At 46.2% G+C, this 19,070-nt stretch overlaps 1 protein-coding gene across 2 annotated transcripts in view; it reads left to right on the forward strand.

Annotated features, from left to right (window-relative positions):
* Nucleotides 1–19,070, forward strand: part of LOC123770245 (acetylcholinesterase) — a 488,614-nt gene that overhangs the window by 453,317 nt on the left and 16,227 nt on the right. For both annotated transcript variants that reach the window (XM_069339942.1, XM_069339943.1), the window contains exons 5-6: nt 12,373–12,515; nt 13,844–13,996. In XM_069339942.1, coding sequence (XP_069196043.1) covers nt 12,373–12,515; nt 13,844–13,996 — 296 coding nt within the window. The remainder of the gene's footprint in view (nt 1–12,372; nt 12,516–13,843; nt 13,997–19,070) is intronic.

Genomic DNA, 19,070 nt, shown 5'->3' on the forward strand with positions numbered 1-19,070 from the left:
GTGTTCAACACGGGCTCTACAACACGCCTCTACACCAGTGTTCAACACGGGCTCTACAACACGCCTCTACACCAGTGTTCAACACGTGCTCTTCAGTACGCCTCTACACCAGTGTTCAACACGGGCTCTACAACACGCCTCTACACCAGTGTTCAACACGGGCTCTACAACACGCTTCTATACCAGTGTTCAACACGGGCTCTACAACACGCCTCTATACCAGTGTTCAACACGGGCTCTACAACACGCCTCTACATCAGTGTTCAACACGGGCTCTACAGTACGCCTCTACACCAGTGTTCAACACGGGCTCTACAACACGCCTCTACACCAGTGTTCAACACGGGCTCTACAACACGCCTCTACACCAGTGTTCAACACGGGCTCTTCAGTACGCCTCAACACCAGTGTTCAACACGGGCTCTTCAGTACGCCTCTATACCAGTGTTCAACACGGGCTCTACAACACGCCTCTATACCAGTGTTCAACACGGGCTCTACAACACGCCTCTACACCAGTGTTCAACACAGGCTCTACAACACGCCTCTACACCAGTGTTCAACACGGGCTCTTCAGTACGCCTCTACACCAGTGTTCAACACGGGCTCTACAACACGCCTCTATACCAGTGTTCAACACGGGCTCTACAACACGCCTCTACACCAGTGTTCAACACGGGCTCTACAACACGCCTCTACACCAGTGTTCAACACGGGCTCTACAGTACGCCTCTACACTAGTGTTCAACACGGGCTCTACAACACGCCTCTACACCAGTGTTCAACACGGGCTCTACAACACGCCACTACACTAGTGTTCAACACGGGCTCTACAACACGCCACTACACCAGTGTTCAACACGGGCTCTACAGTACGCCTCTACACCAGTATTCAACACGGGCTCTACAGTACACCTCTACACCAGTGTTCAACACGGTCTCTACAACACGCCTCAACACCAGTGTTCAACACGGGCTCTAAAACACGCCTCTACACCAGTGTTCAACACGGGCTCTACAACACGCCTCTATACCAGTGTTCAACACTGGCTCAACAACACGCCTCTACACCAGTGTTCAACACGGGCTTTTCAGTACTCCTCTACACCAGTGTTCAACACGGGCTCTAAAACACGCCTCTACACCAGTGTTCAACACGGGCTCTACAACACGCCTCTATACCAGTGTTCAACACGGGCTCTACAACACGCCTCTACACCAGTGTTCAACACGAGCTCTTCAGTACGCCTCTACACCAGTGTTCAACACGGGCTCTACAACACGCCTCTACACCAGTGTTCAACAATGACTCTACAACACGTCTCTACACCAGTGTTCAACACGGGCTCTACAACACGCCTCTACACCAGTGTTCAACACGGGCTCTACAACTCGCCACTACACCAGTGTTCAACACGGGCTCTACAACACGCCTCTACAGCAGTGTTCAACACGGGCTCTACAACACGCCACTACACCAGTGTTCAACACGGGCTCTACAACACGCCTCTACACCAGTGTTCAACACGGGCTCTACAACACGCCTCTACACCAGTGTTCAACACGGGCTCTAAAACACGCCTCTACACCAGTGTTCAACACGGGCTCTACAACACGCCTCTACACCAGTGTTCAACACGGGCTCTACAACACGCCTCTATACCAGTGTTCAACACGGGCCCTACAACACGCCTCTACACCAGTGTTCAACACGGGCTCTACAACACGCCTCTATACCAGTGCTCAACACGAGCTCTACAGCACGCCTCTACACCAGTGTTCAACACGGGCTCTACAAACGCCACTACACCAGTGTTCAAAACGGGCTCTACAACACGCCTCTACACCAGTGTTCAACACGGGCTCTACAACACGCCTCTACACCAGTGTTCAACACGGGCTCTAAAACACGCCTCAACACCAGAATTCAACACGGGCTCTACAACACGCTTCTATACCAGTGTTCAACACGGGCTCGACAACACGCCTCTACGCCAGTGTTCAACACGGGCTCTACAACACGCCTCTACACCAGTGTTCAACACGGGCTCTACAACACGCCTCTACACCATTGTTCAACACGGGCTCTACAACACGCCTCTACACCAGTGTTCAACACGGGCTCTACAACATGCCTCTACACCAGTGTTCAACACGCGCTCTACAACACGCCTCTACGCTAGTGTTCAACACGGGCTCTACAACACGCCTCTACACCAGTGTTCAACACGGGCTCTACAGCACGCCTCTACACCAGTGTTCAACACGGGCTCTACAACACGCCACTACACCAGTGTTCAACACGGGCTCTACAACACGCCTCTACGCCAGTGTTCAACACGGGCTCTGCAACACGCCTCTACACCAGTGTTCAACACGGGCTCTACAGCACGCCTCTACACCAGTGTTCAACACGGGCTCTACAACACGCCACTACACCAGTGTTCAACACGGGCTCTGCAACACGCCTCTACACCAGTGTTCAACACGGGCTCTACAGTACGCCTCTACACCAGTGTTCAACACGGGCTCTACAACACGCCTCTACACCAGTGTTCAACACGGGCTCTACAACACGCCACTACACCAGTGTTCAACACGGGCTCTACAACACGCCTCTACACCAGTGTTCAACACGGGCTCTACAGTACGCCTCTACATCAGTGTTCAACACGGGCTCTAAATTACGCCTCTATACCAGTGTTCAACACGGGCTCTACAACACGCCTCTACACCAGTGTTCAACACGGGCTCTACAACACGCCTCTACACCAGTGTTAAACACGGGCTCTACAACACGCCTCTACACCAGTGTTCAACACGGGCTCTACAGTACGCCTTAACACCAGTGTTCAACACGGGCTCTTTAGTACGCCTCTACACCAGTGTTCAACACGGGCTCTTCAGTACGCCTCTACACCAGTGTTCAACACGGGCTCTACAACACGCCTCTATACCAGTTTTCAACACGGGCTCTACATCACGCCTCTACACCAGTGTTCAACACGGGCTCTACAGTACGCCTCTACACCAGTGTTCAACACGGGCTCTAAATTACGCCTCTATACCAGTGTTCAACACGGGCTCTACAACACGCCTCTACACCAGTGTTCAACACGGGCTCTACAACACGCCTCTACACCAGTGTTAAACACGGGCTCTACAACACGCCTCTACACCAGTGTTCAACACGGGCTCTACAGTACGCCTCTACACCAGTGTTCAACACGGGCTCTACAGTACGCCTCTACACCAGTGTTCAACACGGGCTCTACAACACGCCTCTACACCAGTGTTCAACACGGGCTCTAAAACACGCCTCTACACCAGTGTTCAACACGGGCTCTACAACACGCCTCTATACCAGTGTTCAACACGGGCTCTACAACACGCCTTAACACCAGTGTTCAACACGGGCTCTTCAGTACGCCTCTACACCAGTGTTCAACACGGGCTCTTCAGTACGCCTCTACACCAGTGTTCAACACGGGCTCTACAACACGCCTCTATACCAGTTTTCAACACGGGCTCTACAACACGCCTCTACACCAGTGTTCAACACGGGCTCTACAACACGCCTCTACACCAGTGTTCAACACGGGCTCTACAGTACGCCTCTACACCAGTGTTCAACACGGGCTCTACAACACGCCTCTACACCAGTGTTCAACACGGGCTCTACAACACGCCACTACACCAGTGTTCAACACGGGCTCTACAACACGCCACTACACCAGTGTTCAACACGGGCTCTACAGTACGCCTCTACACCAGTATTCAACACGGGCTCTACAGTACACCTCTACACCAGTGTTCAACACGGTCTCTACAACACGCCTCAACACCAGTGTTCAACACGGGCTCTAAAACACGCCTCTACACCAGTGTTCAACACGGGCTCTACAACACGCCTCTATACCAGTGTTCAACTCGGGCTCAACAACACGCCTCTACACCAGTGTTCAACACGGGCTTTTCAGTACGCCTCTACACCAGTGTTCAACACGGGCTCTACAACACGCCTCTACACCAGTGTTCAACACGGGCTCTACAGTACGCCTCTACACCAGTGTTCAACACGGGCTCTACAACACGCCTCTACACCAGTGTTCAACACGGGCTCTTCAGTACGCCTCTACACAAGTGTTCAAAACGGGCTCTACAGCACGCCTCTACACCAGTGTTCAACACGGGCTCTACAGTACGCCTCTACACCAGTGTTCAACGCGGGCTCTACAGTACGCCTCTACACCAGTGTTCAACACGGGCTCTACAACACGCCTCTACACCAGTGTTCAACACGGGCTCTACAACACGCCTCTACACCATGTGTTCAACACGGGCTCTACAACACGCCTCTACACCAGTGTTCAACACGTGCTCTTCAGTACGCCTCTACACCAGTGTTCAACACGGGCTCTACAACACGCCTCTACACCAGTGTTCAACACGGGCTCTACAACACGCCTCTATACCAGTGTTCAACACGGGCTCTACAACACGCCTCTATACCAGTGTTCAACACGGGCTCTACAACACGCCTCTACATCAGTGTTCAACACGGGCTCTACAGTACGCTTCTACACCAGTGTTCAACACGGGCTCTACAACACGCCTCTACACCAGTGTTCAACACGGGCTCTACAACACGCCTCTATACCAGTGTTCAACACGGGCTCTACAACACGCCTCTATACCAGTGTTCAACACGGGCTCTACAACACGCCTCTACATCAGTGTTCAACACGGGCTCTACAGTACGCCTCTACACCAGTGTTCAACACGGGCTCTACAACACGCCTCTACACCAGTGTTCAACACGGGCTCTACAACACGCCTCTACACCAGTGTTCAACACGGGCTCTTCAGTACGCCTCAACACCAGTGTTCAACACGGGCTCTTCAGTACGCCTCTATACCAGTGTTCAACACGGGCTCTACAACACGCCTCTATACCAGTGTTCAACACGGGCTCTACAACACGCCTCTACACCAGTGTTCAACACAGGCTCTACAACACGCCTCTACACCAGTGTTCAACACGGGCTCTTCAGTACGCCTCTACACCAGTGTTCAACACGGGCTCTACAACACGCCTCTATACCAGTGTTCAACACGGGCTCTACAACACGCCTCTACACCAGTGTTCAACACGGGCTCTACAACACGCCTCTACACCAGTGTTCAACACGGGCTCTACAGTACGCCTCTACACCAGTGTTCAACACGGGCTCTACAACACGCCTCTACACCAGTGTTCAACACGGGCTCTACAACACGCCACTACACCAGTGTTCAACACGGGCTCTACAACACGCCACTACACCAGTGTTCAACACGGGCTCTACAGTACGCCTCTACACCAGTATTCAACACGGGCTCTACAGTACACCTCTACACCAGTGTTCAATACGGGCTCTACAACACGCCTCAACACCAGTGTTCAACACGGGCTCTAAAACACGCCTCTACACCAGTGTTCAACACGGGCTCTACAACACGCCTCTATACCAGTGTTCAACACGGGCTCAACAACACGCCTCTACACCAGTGTTCAACACGGGCTTTTCAGTACGCCTCTACACCAGTGTTCAACACGGGCTCTACAACACGCCTCTACACCAGTGTTCAACACGGGCTCTACAGTACGCCTCTACACCAGTGTTCAACACGGGCTCTACAACACGCCTCTACACCAGTGTTCAACACGGGCTCTTCAGTACGCCTCTACACAAGTGTTCAAAACGGGCTCTACAGCACGCCTCTACACCAGTGTTCAACACGGGCTCTACAGTACGCCTCTACACCAGTGTTCAACGCGGGCTCTACAGTACGCCTCTACACCAGTGTTCAACACGGGCTCTACAACACGCCTCTACACCAGTGTTCAACACGGGCTCTACAACACGCCTCTACACCAGTGTTCAACACGGGCTCTACAACACGCCTCTACACCTGTGTTCAACACGTGCTCTTCAGTACGCCTCTACACCAGTGTTCAACACGGGCTCTACAACACGCCTCTACACCAGTGTTCAACACGGGCTCTACAACACGCCTCTATACCAGTGTTCAACACGGGCTCTACAGTACGCCTCTACACCAGTGTTCAACACGGGCTCTACAACACGCCTCTACACCAGTGTTCAACACGGGCTCTACAACACGCCTCTACACCAGTGTTCAACACGGGCTCTACAACACGCCTCTACACCTGTGTTCAACACGTGCTCTTCAGTACGCCTCTACACCAGTGTTCAACACGGGCTCTACAACACGCCTCTACACCAGTGTTCAACACGGGCTCTACAACACGCCTCTATACCAGTGTTCAACACGGGCTCTACAACACGCCTCTATACCAGTGTTCAACACGGGCTCTACAACACGCCTCTACATCAGTGTTCAACACGGGCTCTACAGTACGCTTCTACACCAGTGTTCAACACGGGCTCTACAACACGCCTCTACACCAGTGTTCAACACGGGCTCTACAACACGCCTCTACACCAGTGTTCAACACGGGCTCTTCAGTACGCCTCAACACCAGTGTTCAACACGGGCTCTTCAGTACGCCTCTATACCAGTGTTCAACACGGGCTCTACAACACGCCTCTACACCAGTGTTCAACACGGGCTCTACAACACGCCTCTATACCAGTGTTCAACACGGGCTCTACAACACGCCTCTACACCAGTGTTCAACACGGGCTCTACAGCACGCCTCTACACCAGTGTTCAACACGGGCTCTACAACACGCCTCTACACCAGTGTTCAACACGGGCTCTACAACACGCCTCTACGCCAGTGTTCAACACGGGCTCTACAACACGCCTCTACGCCAGTGTTCAACACGGGCTCTACAACACGCCACTAAGTTGGTAAAGTGTGAGATGAGAGCTTGAAACTGTGATGTGTGTCTGACAGAGTAAATTTCTCCAGTGAGTGTAGAGTGTGTGTGTACAGTGTGTGTGTACAGTGTGTGTGTACAGTGTGTGTGTAAGGTGTGTGTGTAGAGTGTATGTGTGTGAGTATAGAATGTATGTAGAGTGTGTGTGCAGTATGTGAAGTGTGTGTATATATTCGTTACCTTCTTGGATGTATGGTGGTTGTAGATATACACAGTAGACACTTCAGTAGTTTATTGTATAAGGTAACCAGGTATATGTGTGGCCTGCCCAGGTCCTACCCTGACTCTGGTCTCGAGAGACACTGAGGCCTGCTGGGAGAGCGGCTGGTGCCGGCTCTGTATAGAACGTCAGAGGCCTACGCGCCTGTGATTAGTTATGTCTCAACCGTCATACAATTTGAGTAATTAACATGAGGAGTGTATGTGTAGAGAGTGTGTGTGTAGAGTGTGTAGAGTGTGTAGAGAGTGTGTGTAGAGTTTGTATTCACCTAGTTGTGTTTGTGGGGGTTGAGCTTTGCTCTTTCGGCCCGCCTCTCGAACTGTCAATCAACTGTTTACTACTTTTTTTTCCACATCACACACACACACACACCAGGAAAGCAGCCCGTGAGAGCTGATTAACTCCCAGGTACCTATTTACTGCTAGGTAACAAGGGCATTCAGGGTGAAAGAAACTTTGCCCATTCGTTTCTGCCTAGTGTGGGAATCGAACCCGCGCCACAGAATTACGAGTCCTGCGCGCTATCCACCAGGCTACCAGGCCACTAGACCCCCCTAAGAGTGTGTGTGTGTAGTGACTGGTAGCCCCCCCCCCCACACTACACTAATGTGTAGTGTGTCGAGTGTGTGTAGTGTGTAGAGTGTGTGTGTTAGAATGTGTGTGTAGAGTGTGTGCAGAGTGTGTGCGTAGAGTGTGTGAAGAGCATATGTAGAGTGACTGTAGAGTGTATGTGTAGAGTGTATGTAGAGTGTGTGTAGAGTGTATGTGTAGAGTGTGCGTAGAGTGTATTTAGAGTGTGTGTAGAGCTGGCATGATCTGTATGATAATTGGTCACTGTATATACTATATTAGTGTAAGCAATGTGTGTGTGTGTATAGAACTCTCAGCAGAGAGACCAACCCGTCCTCCTAATAGAACGTCGCATTTTTGACGTATACTCTAACTGAATGCCACAAATTGACGTAGTTGAAAATGGAAGCGCTAGCAAAATTGACATACTGACCCAATTTCTGTTTTGGGTCCTCTGGTTGGCTAGGATAAAGCGAGGGCACTTTCGTACGACTGTTGCCTGAGGTTGGGAGCTCTTAGGAGGAGGAGCTGGAGAGGCAGTGTTGTGCCCACCCTCTTGAGCACCAGAGGCCGTATACGGTGCGCTACGCTGCATAATGTTAATCACTGTCTGGTATCAACTGTTGACCGTGGATCCAGGTGCCTGTTGTTGCATTCTCTGCTGCTAGATGGCCATGTTATGATTGGTAGTGAGTTTATCAAGTTGACGTCTCTGCTACTAGGTATAGTCTTTATAATGCTGACTTTCCTGGCTCTAGCTGCCTAGTATAAGTAAGTAATTATCAAAAGAAGGCACCGAACCGGGAAGGCTATGTAGCACCATCAAATGTGCAGAATAATCAGAGGGCGCTAAATATCACCATGGATGCCAATACTGAGAACAGAAACTCATGACAAACGATATCAAAAGTATTTGATTCACCAAGAATTCTATTGAGGGACAAGTGACCGCGAGGAACCGTCGGAAAGCAAGACACACGCTCGTCCTGGAAGTCAGGACATTCAACAAGGACATGCACAACCGTAAGAGGGACAACTGCAATTTGGACAATAAGAAGCAGGGCGGTACTCTATTAAGTGATCGTGAGTTTAGCGTGTATGGTCAATACGCAGTTTGTACGCAGTTTAAGAGTATGCAATTTGTTACCGGTAACAGAAGACCAACATTCCTGCCAACGGGTAAGGATGGAGAAATTAATAACTGGGTAAAAGTCGGAATAAGGAATACCTTATCGGAGAAGGGACAAGAGGGGACAGCTTCCCTAGCAGCAGCGTCCGCACACTCATTTAAAGAGACATTAATATGGCTGGGCACCCAGCCATATTAGGTTCCTCAACCGAACATGGGTCGGGTTCCCAAAACAAAAACCGACTTAAACTTACTGGAAATAAGAAACAGCCAATGTTGAATCTCGACGCCCACTGGATGGACCGGATTAAAGGACCCGAGAGCCATGAGGGCATTATGAGAGTTAACAACAACCACAAAGGAAGATTGACAACGAGAAAGCAGGAGAAGAAGAGCACAGAGAATAGCATAAAATTCAACTGTGAATATGCTAGTCTCCGGGGTAGGCGACACATATAAGTGTGGTCAGGAAAACAACAGGGTAGTCTACACCGTCCTCAGACTAAGACCCATCGGTGAAGATGGAAACGGAGCGGGAGTGCGAAGAAAAGTGCTCAAGGAAAAGGCGTTTCAGAACCACTGGTAGGGTAAAAACTTTAGTGATGCGGGTCAAGGCTGTACAAAACTTCGGAAGGGGGAACTCTCCACGGGAGCAAGGAAGGAACAATATGAGGAGAAATACTGGAAATACGAACTGAAAGAGAATCCTGTAAGTGAGATAACCGGACAGAAAGAGGGAGCTGATGAAGAGGAACAGGAACTACAGGAGGGGTCAAAGTCAAAGCACGACAGATGCGAGAGGAATGATGTTGCAAGGACCGGGCAAGATAGCGAAGACAGTAGCGATCACGGCGGTCCTGGAGAGTCAGGAAGCCAGTGTCAACATACAAGATGAGGGCGGGAGTCGAACGAAAGGCACCAGAGCTGAGGCACAACCCAATATGGTGCAAAGCATCAAGACGGCGAAGAGTAGAAGGAGAATCAGACGAGTAAGCAGGGCAACCGTAATTAAGTTTAGACAGGATGAGAGAGGAATGTAAAGTGAGGAGAGTGCGCCTCTCCGCTCCCCAAGAAGTATGGGACAAAGCCTTAAGAAGGTTAAGGGCCATAAAGCATTCAACACGGAGGTTAGAGATATGGGGTGACCAAAACAAACGGGTGTTAAAGATTAACACTAAAAGCTTACCGGAATCCATGTACACAAGGGGCTGCCTGGTATAGCCTTTATCATGCGGACTCTGCATGATAAAACTGAACTGACTGGTTCTCCTGCACCATCGTGGAGAGAAAGAGATTGACTGACACTGCCACTAAATTCAATAGTTTCTTCTCTTCCATTTGCACATCCTTTGCAAATGATATCCCACCTTCGCGATCTTATTTTAAGGACTACCTTACAGGAAAGTATCCAGAGTCTCTGTGCCCAACACCCACTATTTCCTCTGATGTTAATGCTTTAATCCTTTCTATTAAAACAAAGGCAAGTGCCTTTGCTGAGATACCAACTCTAATTTACAAAAAAGCCTCTAGATTTCTAGCTCCTGCCATTCCATTGCACTACAACAAATCACTTGAACTCCAGTCTTTCCGGATATTCTAAAATAAGCGAGAGCAATCCCAGTCCATAAATGTGGTGATGTTACTGATGTCAACAATTTCAGACCTATCAATTCTGCCAACTTTGTTTAAAATATTAGATAAACTAATCTATAAGCGGCTTTACTCATATTTAGCTAAACAAAATAACAGTTCTTGCCAATATGGCTTCAGATCCAAACAAATCACCAACGATGCACTGATTTGTATGATTAACTTGATACATTCACTTTATGATAAAAATGAGTTCCATGTTGCATTATTTGTTGATCTAGGTAAGGCTTTTGACACTGTTAACCTCCACACCTTTCTTCTTAAATTACATCATTATGGAGTCAGAGGTCACTCCCTCCAGTACCTTCGGTCTTACCTTAAGGACAGGCTCCAGTATGTTTATGTGAATGATTCTAATTCTCCCACCGTATCCATCAACATTGGCTTCACAGGGTAGTATACTTAGCCCTCTCCTCATTCTCATCTTCATTAATGACCTTCCAAATGCCTCTCAACATTTCAAGCCAATCTTATTTGCTGATGACACAATCTTCATTTTCTGCAGTCCTAACCCACTTATTTTGAATGAAAACAGTAAATACTAAACTAAATAAAGTTCATCTTTTGATAACTGCTAACAAACTCACCCTTAACATTGCCAAATTATTCTATATTTTGCTTGGTAATAAATCCTCAGATCAAATTAATCTAAGAATTAACTATATCCAAATTAATAACAAATTAGATTGTAAATTCCTTGGTGTTCTCATCGATAACAAGCTGAATTTTCAGGGCCAACATTCAAAATATAACAAAATAAGGTTCTAAAACAGTAGGAATTCTTTCTAAAATTAGATACTATGTACCTCGCCCTGCCCTGGTGACGCTCTATTACTCTCTCATCTATCCTTATCTCAATTATGGTATTTGTGCTTAGGGTTCTACTACCCAAAATCATCTACGTCCTCTAAATAACTCAACACAAATCAGCTATTAGAACAATAACAAACTCTAGCCCCAGACAGCACTCGGCCTCCTTACTTAAATCTTTGAATATGATAGATATTAAAGCACATTCTCTCAAGTGTGCTCTCTATATATAAAACTGAACAGTAATGCCAATCCTGACGTTAAACGCTTCCTAGAAGGCTGTACAAGAACCCATCGGCACCACACTAGAAACAAATATCTATTTGATATTCCAAGAGTGCGAACTCCAAGCCAACTCCCATCCCAAACCCTTATCCTGATCCCTTCCCAGTGCTATATAGTCGTAATAGCTTGGCGCTTTCCCATGATAGTTCCTATTCTGCACATCAAGGGACCCAGAATGTAGAATGACCTTCCTAATCACGTCAAAGGCTCTTCTTCTCTCAACTAGTTTAAGAGAAAAACTAAAGTACTACCTAATAAGCTCCATGTAACCTCCCTTACTCCCCTAAATAGTCAACCCTATGTCTTGCTTTTTCCAAAAAAATATTGATTATTGATCAACTTGTTTAACTGCTGCAAATCTGCAATGTATAATCTTACAGAAAATTGTAGTCGTCTGTTTATTTAGTTAAAATTAATTCTGATGTTATGTTTAAATTTCTGCTGTTTATCCTATGTAATTATCATTCCATTTTTTGCTCGTTTTCATTTTTTCAATTCAATTTATGCATGTGATCTCAAGTAGTTTTAAGTTTTATTATAGGTGTTTTTTCCCACACATTGCCCGAAACGCTGTGCGTATTAGCGGCTTTAGGCATAGTATGTCCTTGACCTATTTAGAAATACAACTTTCTGTTTGTAACTCATCTTGTATTAATGTACTTTTACCTGAATAAACATTTTATTTTACTTTATTTTGATTTTATAGATGAGTGGGCCACTAACCTGTTTAGTGCCAAGTCCAATGTTATTTTTGTGGTGACTTCCGTTACTCTCGTTAATCTCTTGATATTTCTCAGGTACCTATTTTATGCTGTACGACTTCCTGAGTTACTTCAATAAAGATGAGGCCACAGACCTGGAGAGAGAGAAGTTCTTGGAGATTATCAATGAGATCTTCAAGGATTGGTCACCCATAGAGAAGGAGGCCATTATTTTCCAGGTGCGCCTCACTGAAATGTCAATGCTTGTCATTTATTTTCCCCTAATATGGTGTGTGTATGTGTTTTAGTGTACGTACTTTTAAGGGGGGTTTAAACATCAGCGCCTGGGCCCCGTCTCTCAGTCTTTACTCGTCTCATTTATACAGGATCTTAAACATTTTAGGCAATGCCAAATCTTTTTTGAAGAATTTTATTGAACTTTTGTGTTTACAATTCCTTTCAATTATATCTCGTACATCCTTCATTAAATACATTTACTCAGGCCTTACAGAAAGATGAAAAAAGTGATATGGGATACAACTAACAGGAATTATAAACCTTGCAATGAAAACGGAAGGATTCATCCCATTCTCTATTATAACGGCCTTTGTACAGCTTCCCAAATGATGAGAAATAACAATTATGCTTCCTCTGACACACTGAATCGTGCTCATGTAGTTTATCAGTCCAAGTGCATTTCTGGAGACTGTGCGCACCAAAATGTATGCTATATTGGACATACCACAAATACTCGGAGTAGATATCTTACACATCTTTTGCAAGAAGGAAGTATTTGGCAACATCACTCTCAACACCACAATATTATCCTGAATTGCCGGGACATGATGAAGGCCACCACAGTAATCACAAACAAATTTCACATAATCACAAAAATTTCGAAATTTTACACTTGAGGAGGCCATGTTAATTCGAGAGCTGACACCAGTAATCAACATTCAAGTACACTCGACTTCAAGCCGAAGTCGATATACATTTATATTATATATATATTATATATATAAACACAAGATGTGTTGTACCTAGTAGCCAGAACGCAGTTTTTGGCCTACTATGCAAGGCCCGATTTGCCTAATAAGCCAAGTTTTCCGGAGTTTTAATATTTTTCGAATTTTTTTTTATGAAATGATAAAGCTATTCATTTAATTTTGTATGAGCTAATTTCTTTTAATTTGAGTTAAAACTAACGTAGATATATGACGGAACCTAACCAACCCTACCTAACCTAACCTAACCCATCTTAATCTTACCTAAACTAACATAACAAAATCAATAATTTATGTTCTTAATATAATATAATATTAATACTTAAAATAAACTAATAGGAAACAATTTATTATTAATAAAGAAAATCACTCGGCGTATTAGGCAAATCGTGCCTTGCATAGTAGGCCGAGAAGTGCGTTCTGGCTACTAAGTACGACAAGATGAATATATATATATACTGTATAACTGTACATATATTATTGGTCATCTAGTTCATTTATATTTTGATGAAGGAGGCGACACATACCGCTATCACTTGTATTAACCAGTGACGCCTCGACAGTACACTGACTGGGACAACCTGGACGACGGCTACATCAACCAGAAGGCTGTGGCTGACGTAGTGGGAGACTTCTACTTCATCTGTCCCACCAACCTCTTCGCCTACCTCTACGCTGAGGCCGGGGGCAAGGTCTACTACTACTTCTTCACTCACGTAAGTTTGGCTCCTGTTTAGTGAGTGTTGGTGTATCCTGCGAGGGGCTTACGGCTTCTCTCAAACCCGTCTGTCAACCCCGGCAGCCGCCCACACACAACAAACGACGTCAGGTGGATTAGATTATTATATAGAGAGAACTCGGCGCATAATCTGTCCACTTGGTTTAATTTACTTCAGCAAGTTCCAGTTGGGTGACCTTGGTTTAACAAACGTTCGACTTGGACTCTCATTGTTCACCCATTGTGGTTTATACGGTGGTGAACAGATAGGATAAGGGTGGTGAAGGGGCAGTGGAGGATGGGTTAAGGAGTATGGGGAAGGAGGGGGTGAGGGAGGGCCACGGAAGGAGGAGGAGAGAGGAAGTGCCACCCCACTAACAGAGGAAGTAGATAGAAGAATTTGTGTAAATTTGTGCAGGTTAATCCAACTATAAATAAATAAAACAGACATTTATGAATAAAGTGACTGATATATTGATAAGGGAGCCTTATACTAGCGAGAGTCTGGATAAGTCACTCGAGGCACTCAAAGTGAGGCAGGGAAAGTGACAAGTGTGGGAGAACAGTCATCTGAGAACATGAGGGAAGTAGAGATAGAGGTGGGAGAGGAGGAGACAGTGAAGAAGCCATTGGTGGTGATGGGGCGGGAGGAAGGTGACCTACATCAACACGTAGGCGGACCACGAGCCCATCCATCTGTGGTCAGGACCAACCATCAGAGGGAAACAAACAGCAGGAAGACGAACTGGAGCATAAGTTCTTAAGTATCAACACAAGACAGAACACGAAACAATGGGTATCAATTGGATAAGCTTAGATTTAGGAAAGACTTGGGTAAATACTGGTTCAGTAACAGGGTTGTTGATTTGTGGAACCAATTGCCGCGTAACATTGTGGAGGTGGGGTCCCTCGATTGTTTCAAGCATGGGTTGGACAAGTATATGAGTGGGATTGGGTGGTTATAAATAGGAGCTGCCTCGTATGGGCCAACAGGCCTTCTGCAGTTGCCTTTGTTCTTATGTTCTTATGTTCTTAAAGTGGAATACCTAATAAGGGAAGGGGGTAAGGGACATGTTAAGGCAACGGGTAAGGGAAAGTCTAATGGAACGGGAAATGGAAGGGTAAGTGAACAAGTAAGGAAATGGGTAAGGGAAGAAAATGGAAGGGATAATGGAGAACGAAACGGAAGAGGTAAACAAAGGGGTAAAGGAAGTGTTAAGGCAAAATGTAATGGAAAGGTAAATGAAAGGAGTAAGCAAAGAGGTAAAAAAAAAAAGGGTAACTGTAGGGAAAAGGAAATAAATAAATAAAGGCAGGGGAAATGAAAGAGGTAAAGGCAGGAAAAATGGAAGGGATGAGGTAAAGGAAGGGGGTAACAGAATAGGTAAAGAAAAGGGAATTTAGGGGGAAGTTAGGTTCCCCCAAAATTTAGAATTAGAATTTAGGTTCGCTCAAGCACCACCAATACCAAAGAATGAACACCACAATACAGCGAAACACGGCCACAAAATCCAACACGTTATTTATATATATATCCTGTAAGGTCAGGGCCGCCGGCCACCGCCGCCTCTGGAAAATAAGTTTCCTGACAATTCGGAAAGCGTTTATCTGTGTGTGTTTTTGTCAAGTGAAGAATTCTGAGGCTGGCAGCTAAATGATTATTTGTGAAGAATTACTAACAAAGGTTAATAATAAAGTAGTACTAGCAAAGGTAACTAATAAAGTAGTACTGGAAAAGTTTATTAGCAAAGTATTACTAGTATAGGTAACAAGAAAAATATTATTAGCAGCGGTTACTAGTAAACTATTACTAGCAAAGGTTACTAGTAAATGTTACTTAGTAAGTATTACTAGCAAGGTTTACTAGTAAAGTATTTCTAGCAAAGGTTACTAGTAAAGTATTACTCGTAAAGTTTGCTAGCAAAGTATTAATAGCAAAGGTTACCTATAAATTATTACTAGTAAAGTATTACTAGTAGAGGTTAATAGTTAAGTATTACTAGTAAACGACTATAGTGAGGACTATACCATACCCCACGACTATAGTGAGGACTACACCATCCCCCCGATTATAGTGAGGACTATACCATACCCCACGACTATAGTGAGGACTACACAATACCCCCGACTATAGTGAGGACTATACCATACCCCACGACTATAGTGAGGACTACACAATACCCCTGGTTGATACCTGGTTGATGGGGTTCTGGGAGTTCTTCTACTCCCCAAGCCCAGGCCCGAGGCCAGACTTGACTTATGAGAGTTTGGTCCACCAGGCTGTTGCTTGGAGCGGCCCGCAGGCCCACATACCCACCACAGCCCGGTTGGTCCGGCACTCCTTGAAGAAAACAATCTAGTTTTCTCTTGAAGATGTCCATGGTTGTTCCAGCAATATTTCTGATGCTCGCTGGTAGGACGTTGAACAACCGCGGACCTCTGATGTTCATACAGTGTTCTCTGATTGTGCCCATGGCACCCCTGCTCTTCACTGGTTCTATTCTGCATTTTTTTCCATATCGTTCACTCCAGTACGTTGCTATTTTACTGTGCAGATTAGGGACCTGTCCCTCCAGTATTTTCCATGTGTATATTATTTGGTATCTCTCTCGTCTCCTTTCTAGTGAGAACATTTGGAGAACTTTGAGACGAACCCAATAATTTAGGTGCTTTATCTCGTCTATGCGTGCCGTATATGTTCTCTGTATTCCCTCTATTTCAGCAATCTCTCTTGCTCTGAATTGGGAAGTGAGTTCTGAGCAGTACTCAAGACGGGACAACACAAGTGATTTGAAGAGTACAACCATTGTGATGGGATCTCTGGACTTGAAGGTTCTCGTAATCCATCCTATCATTTTTCTGAGTGATGCAATATTTGCTTGGTTATGCTCTCTAAACGTTAGGTCGTCGGACATAATTATTCCCAAATCCTTGACATGCTGTTTACCTACTATGGGCAGATTCGATTGTGTTTTGTACCCTGTATTATGTTTCAGATTCCCATTTCTGCCGTATCTGAGTACCTGGAATTTATCACTGTTAAGCATCATGTTATTTTCTTCTGCCCAATCGAAAACTTTTTTAATGTCTGTTTGTAGTTTTTCAATGTCTTCAGTAGAGGTAATTTTCATGCTGATTTTTGTATCATCTGCAAAGGCTGACCCGAAGCTGTGACGTATTTTTGTCTATATCTGATATGAGAATAAGGAACAGCAGTGGTGCAATTACTGTACCTAGAGGTACAGAGCTTTTAACTGCGCTCTGACTAGATTTTACTTGATTGACTGTTACTCTTTATGTTATGTTCGAGAGGAAAATTGAGTATCCAGCGTCCTACTTTACCAGTTATTTCCATTGCCCTCAATTTTTGTACAATCACTCCATGGTCACATTTGTCGAATGCCTTTACAAAGTCTGTGTATACAATATCTGCATTCTGTTTTTCCTCTAATGCCTCAGTGATTTTGTCATAATGGTCAAGTAGCTGTGAGAGGCATGATCTTCCTGCTAAAAATCCATGTTGGCCTGGGTTGTGGAGGTCATTGGTTTCCATGAATCTAGGGACCTGACTCCTAATCACTCTCTCAAATACTTTTATTATGTGGGACGTTAGTGTAACTGGCTTATAATTCTTTGCAAATGTTTTGCTCCCTCCCTTGTGTAGAGGGGCTATGTCTGCAGCTTTCAGCGTATCTGGTATCTGTGAGGACTACACCATACCCCACGACTATAGTGAGGACTACACCATACCCCACGACTATAGTGAGGACTACACCATATCCCACGACTATAGTGAGGACTACACCATACCCCACGACTATAGTGAGGACTACACCATATCCTACGACTATAGTGAGGACTACACCATACCCCCACGACCATAGTGAGGACTACACCATACCCCCGACTATAGTGAGGACTACACCATACCCCCGACTATAGTGAGGACTACACCATACCCCACGACCATAGTGAGGACTACACCATACCCCACGACCATAGTGAGGACTACACCATACCCCACGACCATAGTGAGGACTACACCATACCCCACGACCATAGTGGAGGACTGCACCATACCCCCGACCATAGTGAGGACTACACCATACCCCCGACTATAGTGAGGACTACACCATACCCCCGACTATAGTGAGGACTACACCATACCCCACGACCATAGTGAGGACTACACCATACCCCACGACCATAGTGAGGACTACACCATACCCCACGACCATAGTGAGGACTACACCATACCCCACGACCATAGTGAGGACTACACCATACCCCCGACTATAGTGAGGACTACACCATACCCCACGACCATAGTGAGGACTACACCATACCCCACGACTATAGTGAGGACTACACCATACCCCCGACTATAGTGAGGACTACACCATACCCCCGACTATAGTGAGGACTACACCATACCCCACGACCATAGTGAGGACTACACGATACCCCACGACTATAGTGAGGACTACACCATACCCCACGACCATAGTGAGGACTACACCATACCCCACGACCATAGTGAGGACTACACCATACCCCACGACCATAGTGAGGACTACACCATACCCCACGACCATAGTGAGGACTGCACCATACCCCACGACCATAGTGAGGACTACACCATACCCCACGACTATAGTGAGGACTGCACTGTAACCTTTACCTGCACTAAAGAGGAGATGGCCACTGGCCCTGAGTACCTCACTCCCACGCTTGTGGAACCTCTGTACCTTCGACAATCCAGATTAAGAGAGATATTTACTTTAAAGAATTATCAATAAATATTCCCAGGTTGTTGTGTAGGACAGTGACCAGCAGACCTCGGCAGCAGCAAACTCTTAACGGCAGTAACATGTATCAAAAAGAATCAGAAGCAGGTCATAATGACAGCAATAATACAAATAGAGAAGAAGTGTTGGAAGTATTAGCAGAAGTTGTAGTTTTAGAACTATCTTGAGGTTATCTTGAGATGATTTCGGGGCTTTTTAGTGTCCCCGCGGCCCGGTCCTCGACTAGGCCTCCACCCCCAGGAAGCAGCCCGTGACAGCTGACTA

This window comes from Procambarus clarkii, chromosome 42, assembly GCF_040958095.1.
Source record: "Procambarus clarkii isolate CNS0578487 chromosome 42, FALCON_Pclarkii_2.0, whole genome shotgun sequence".
NCBI classification, from domain to species: Eukaryota; Metazoa; Arthropoda; class Malacostraca; order Decapoda; family Cambaridae; genus Procambarus; species Procambarus clarkii.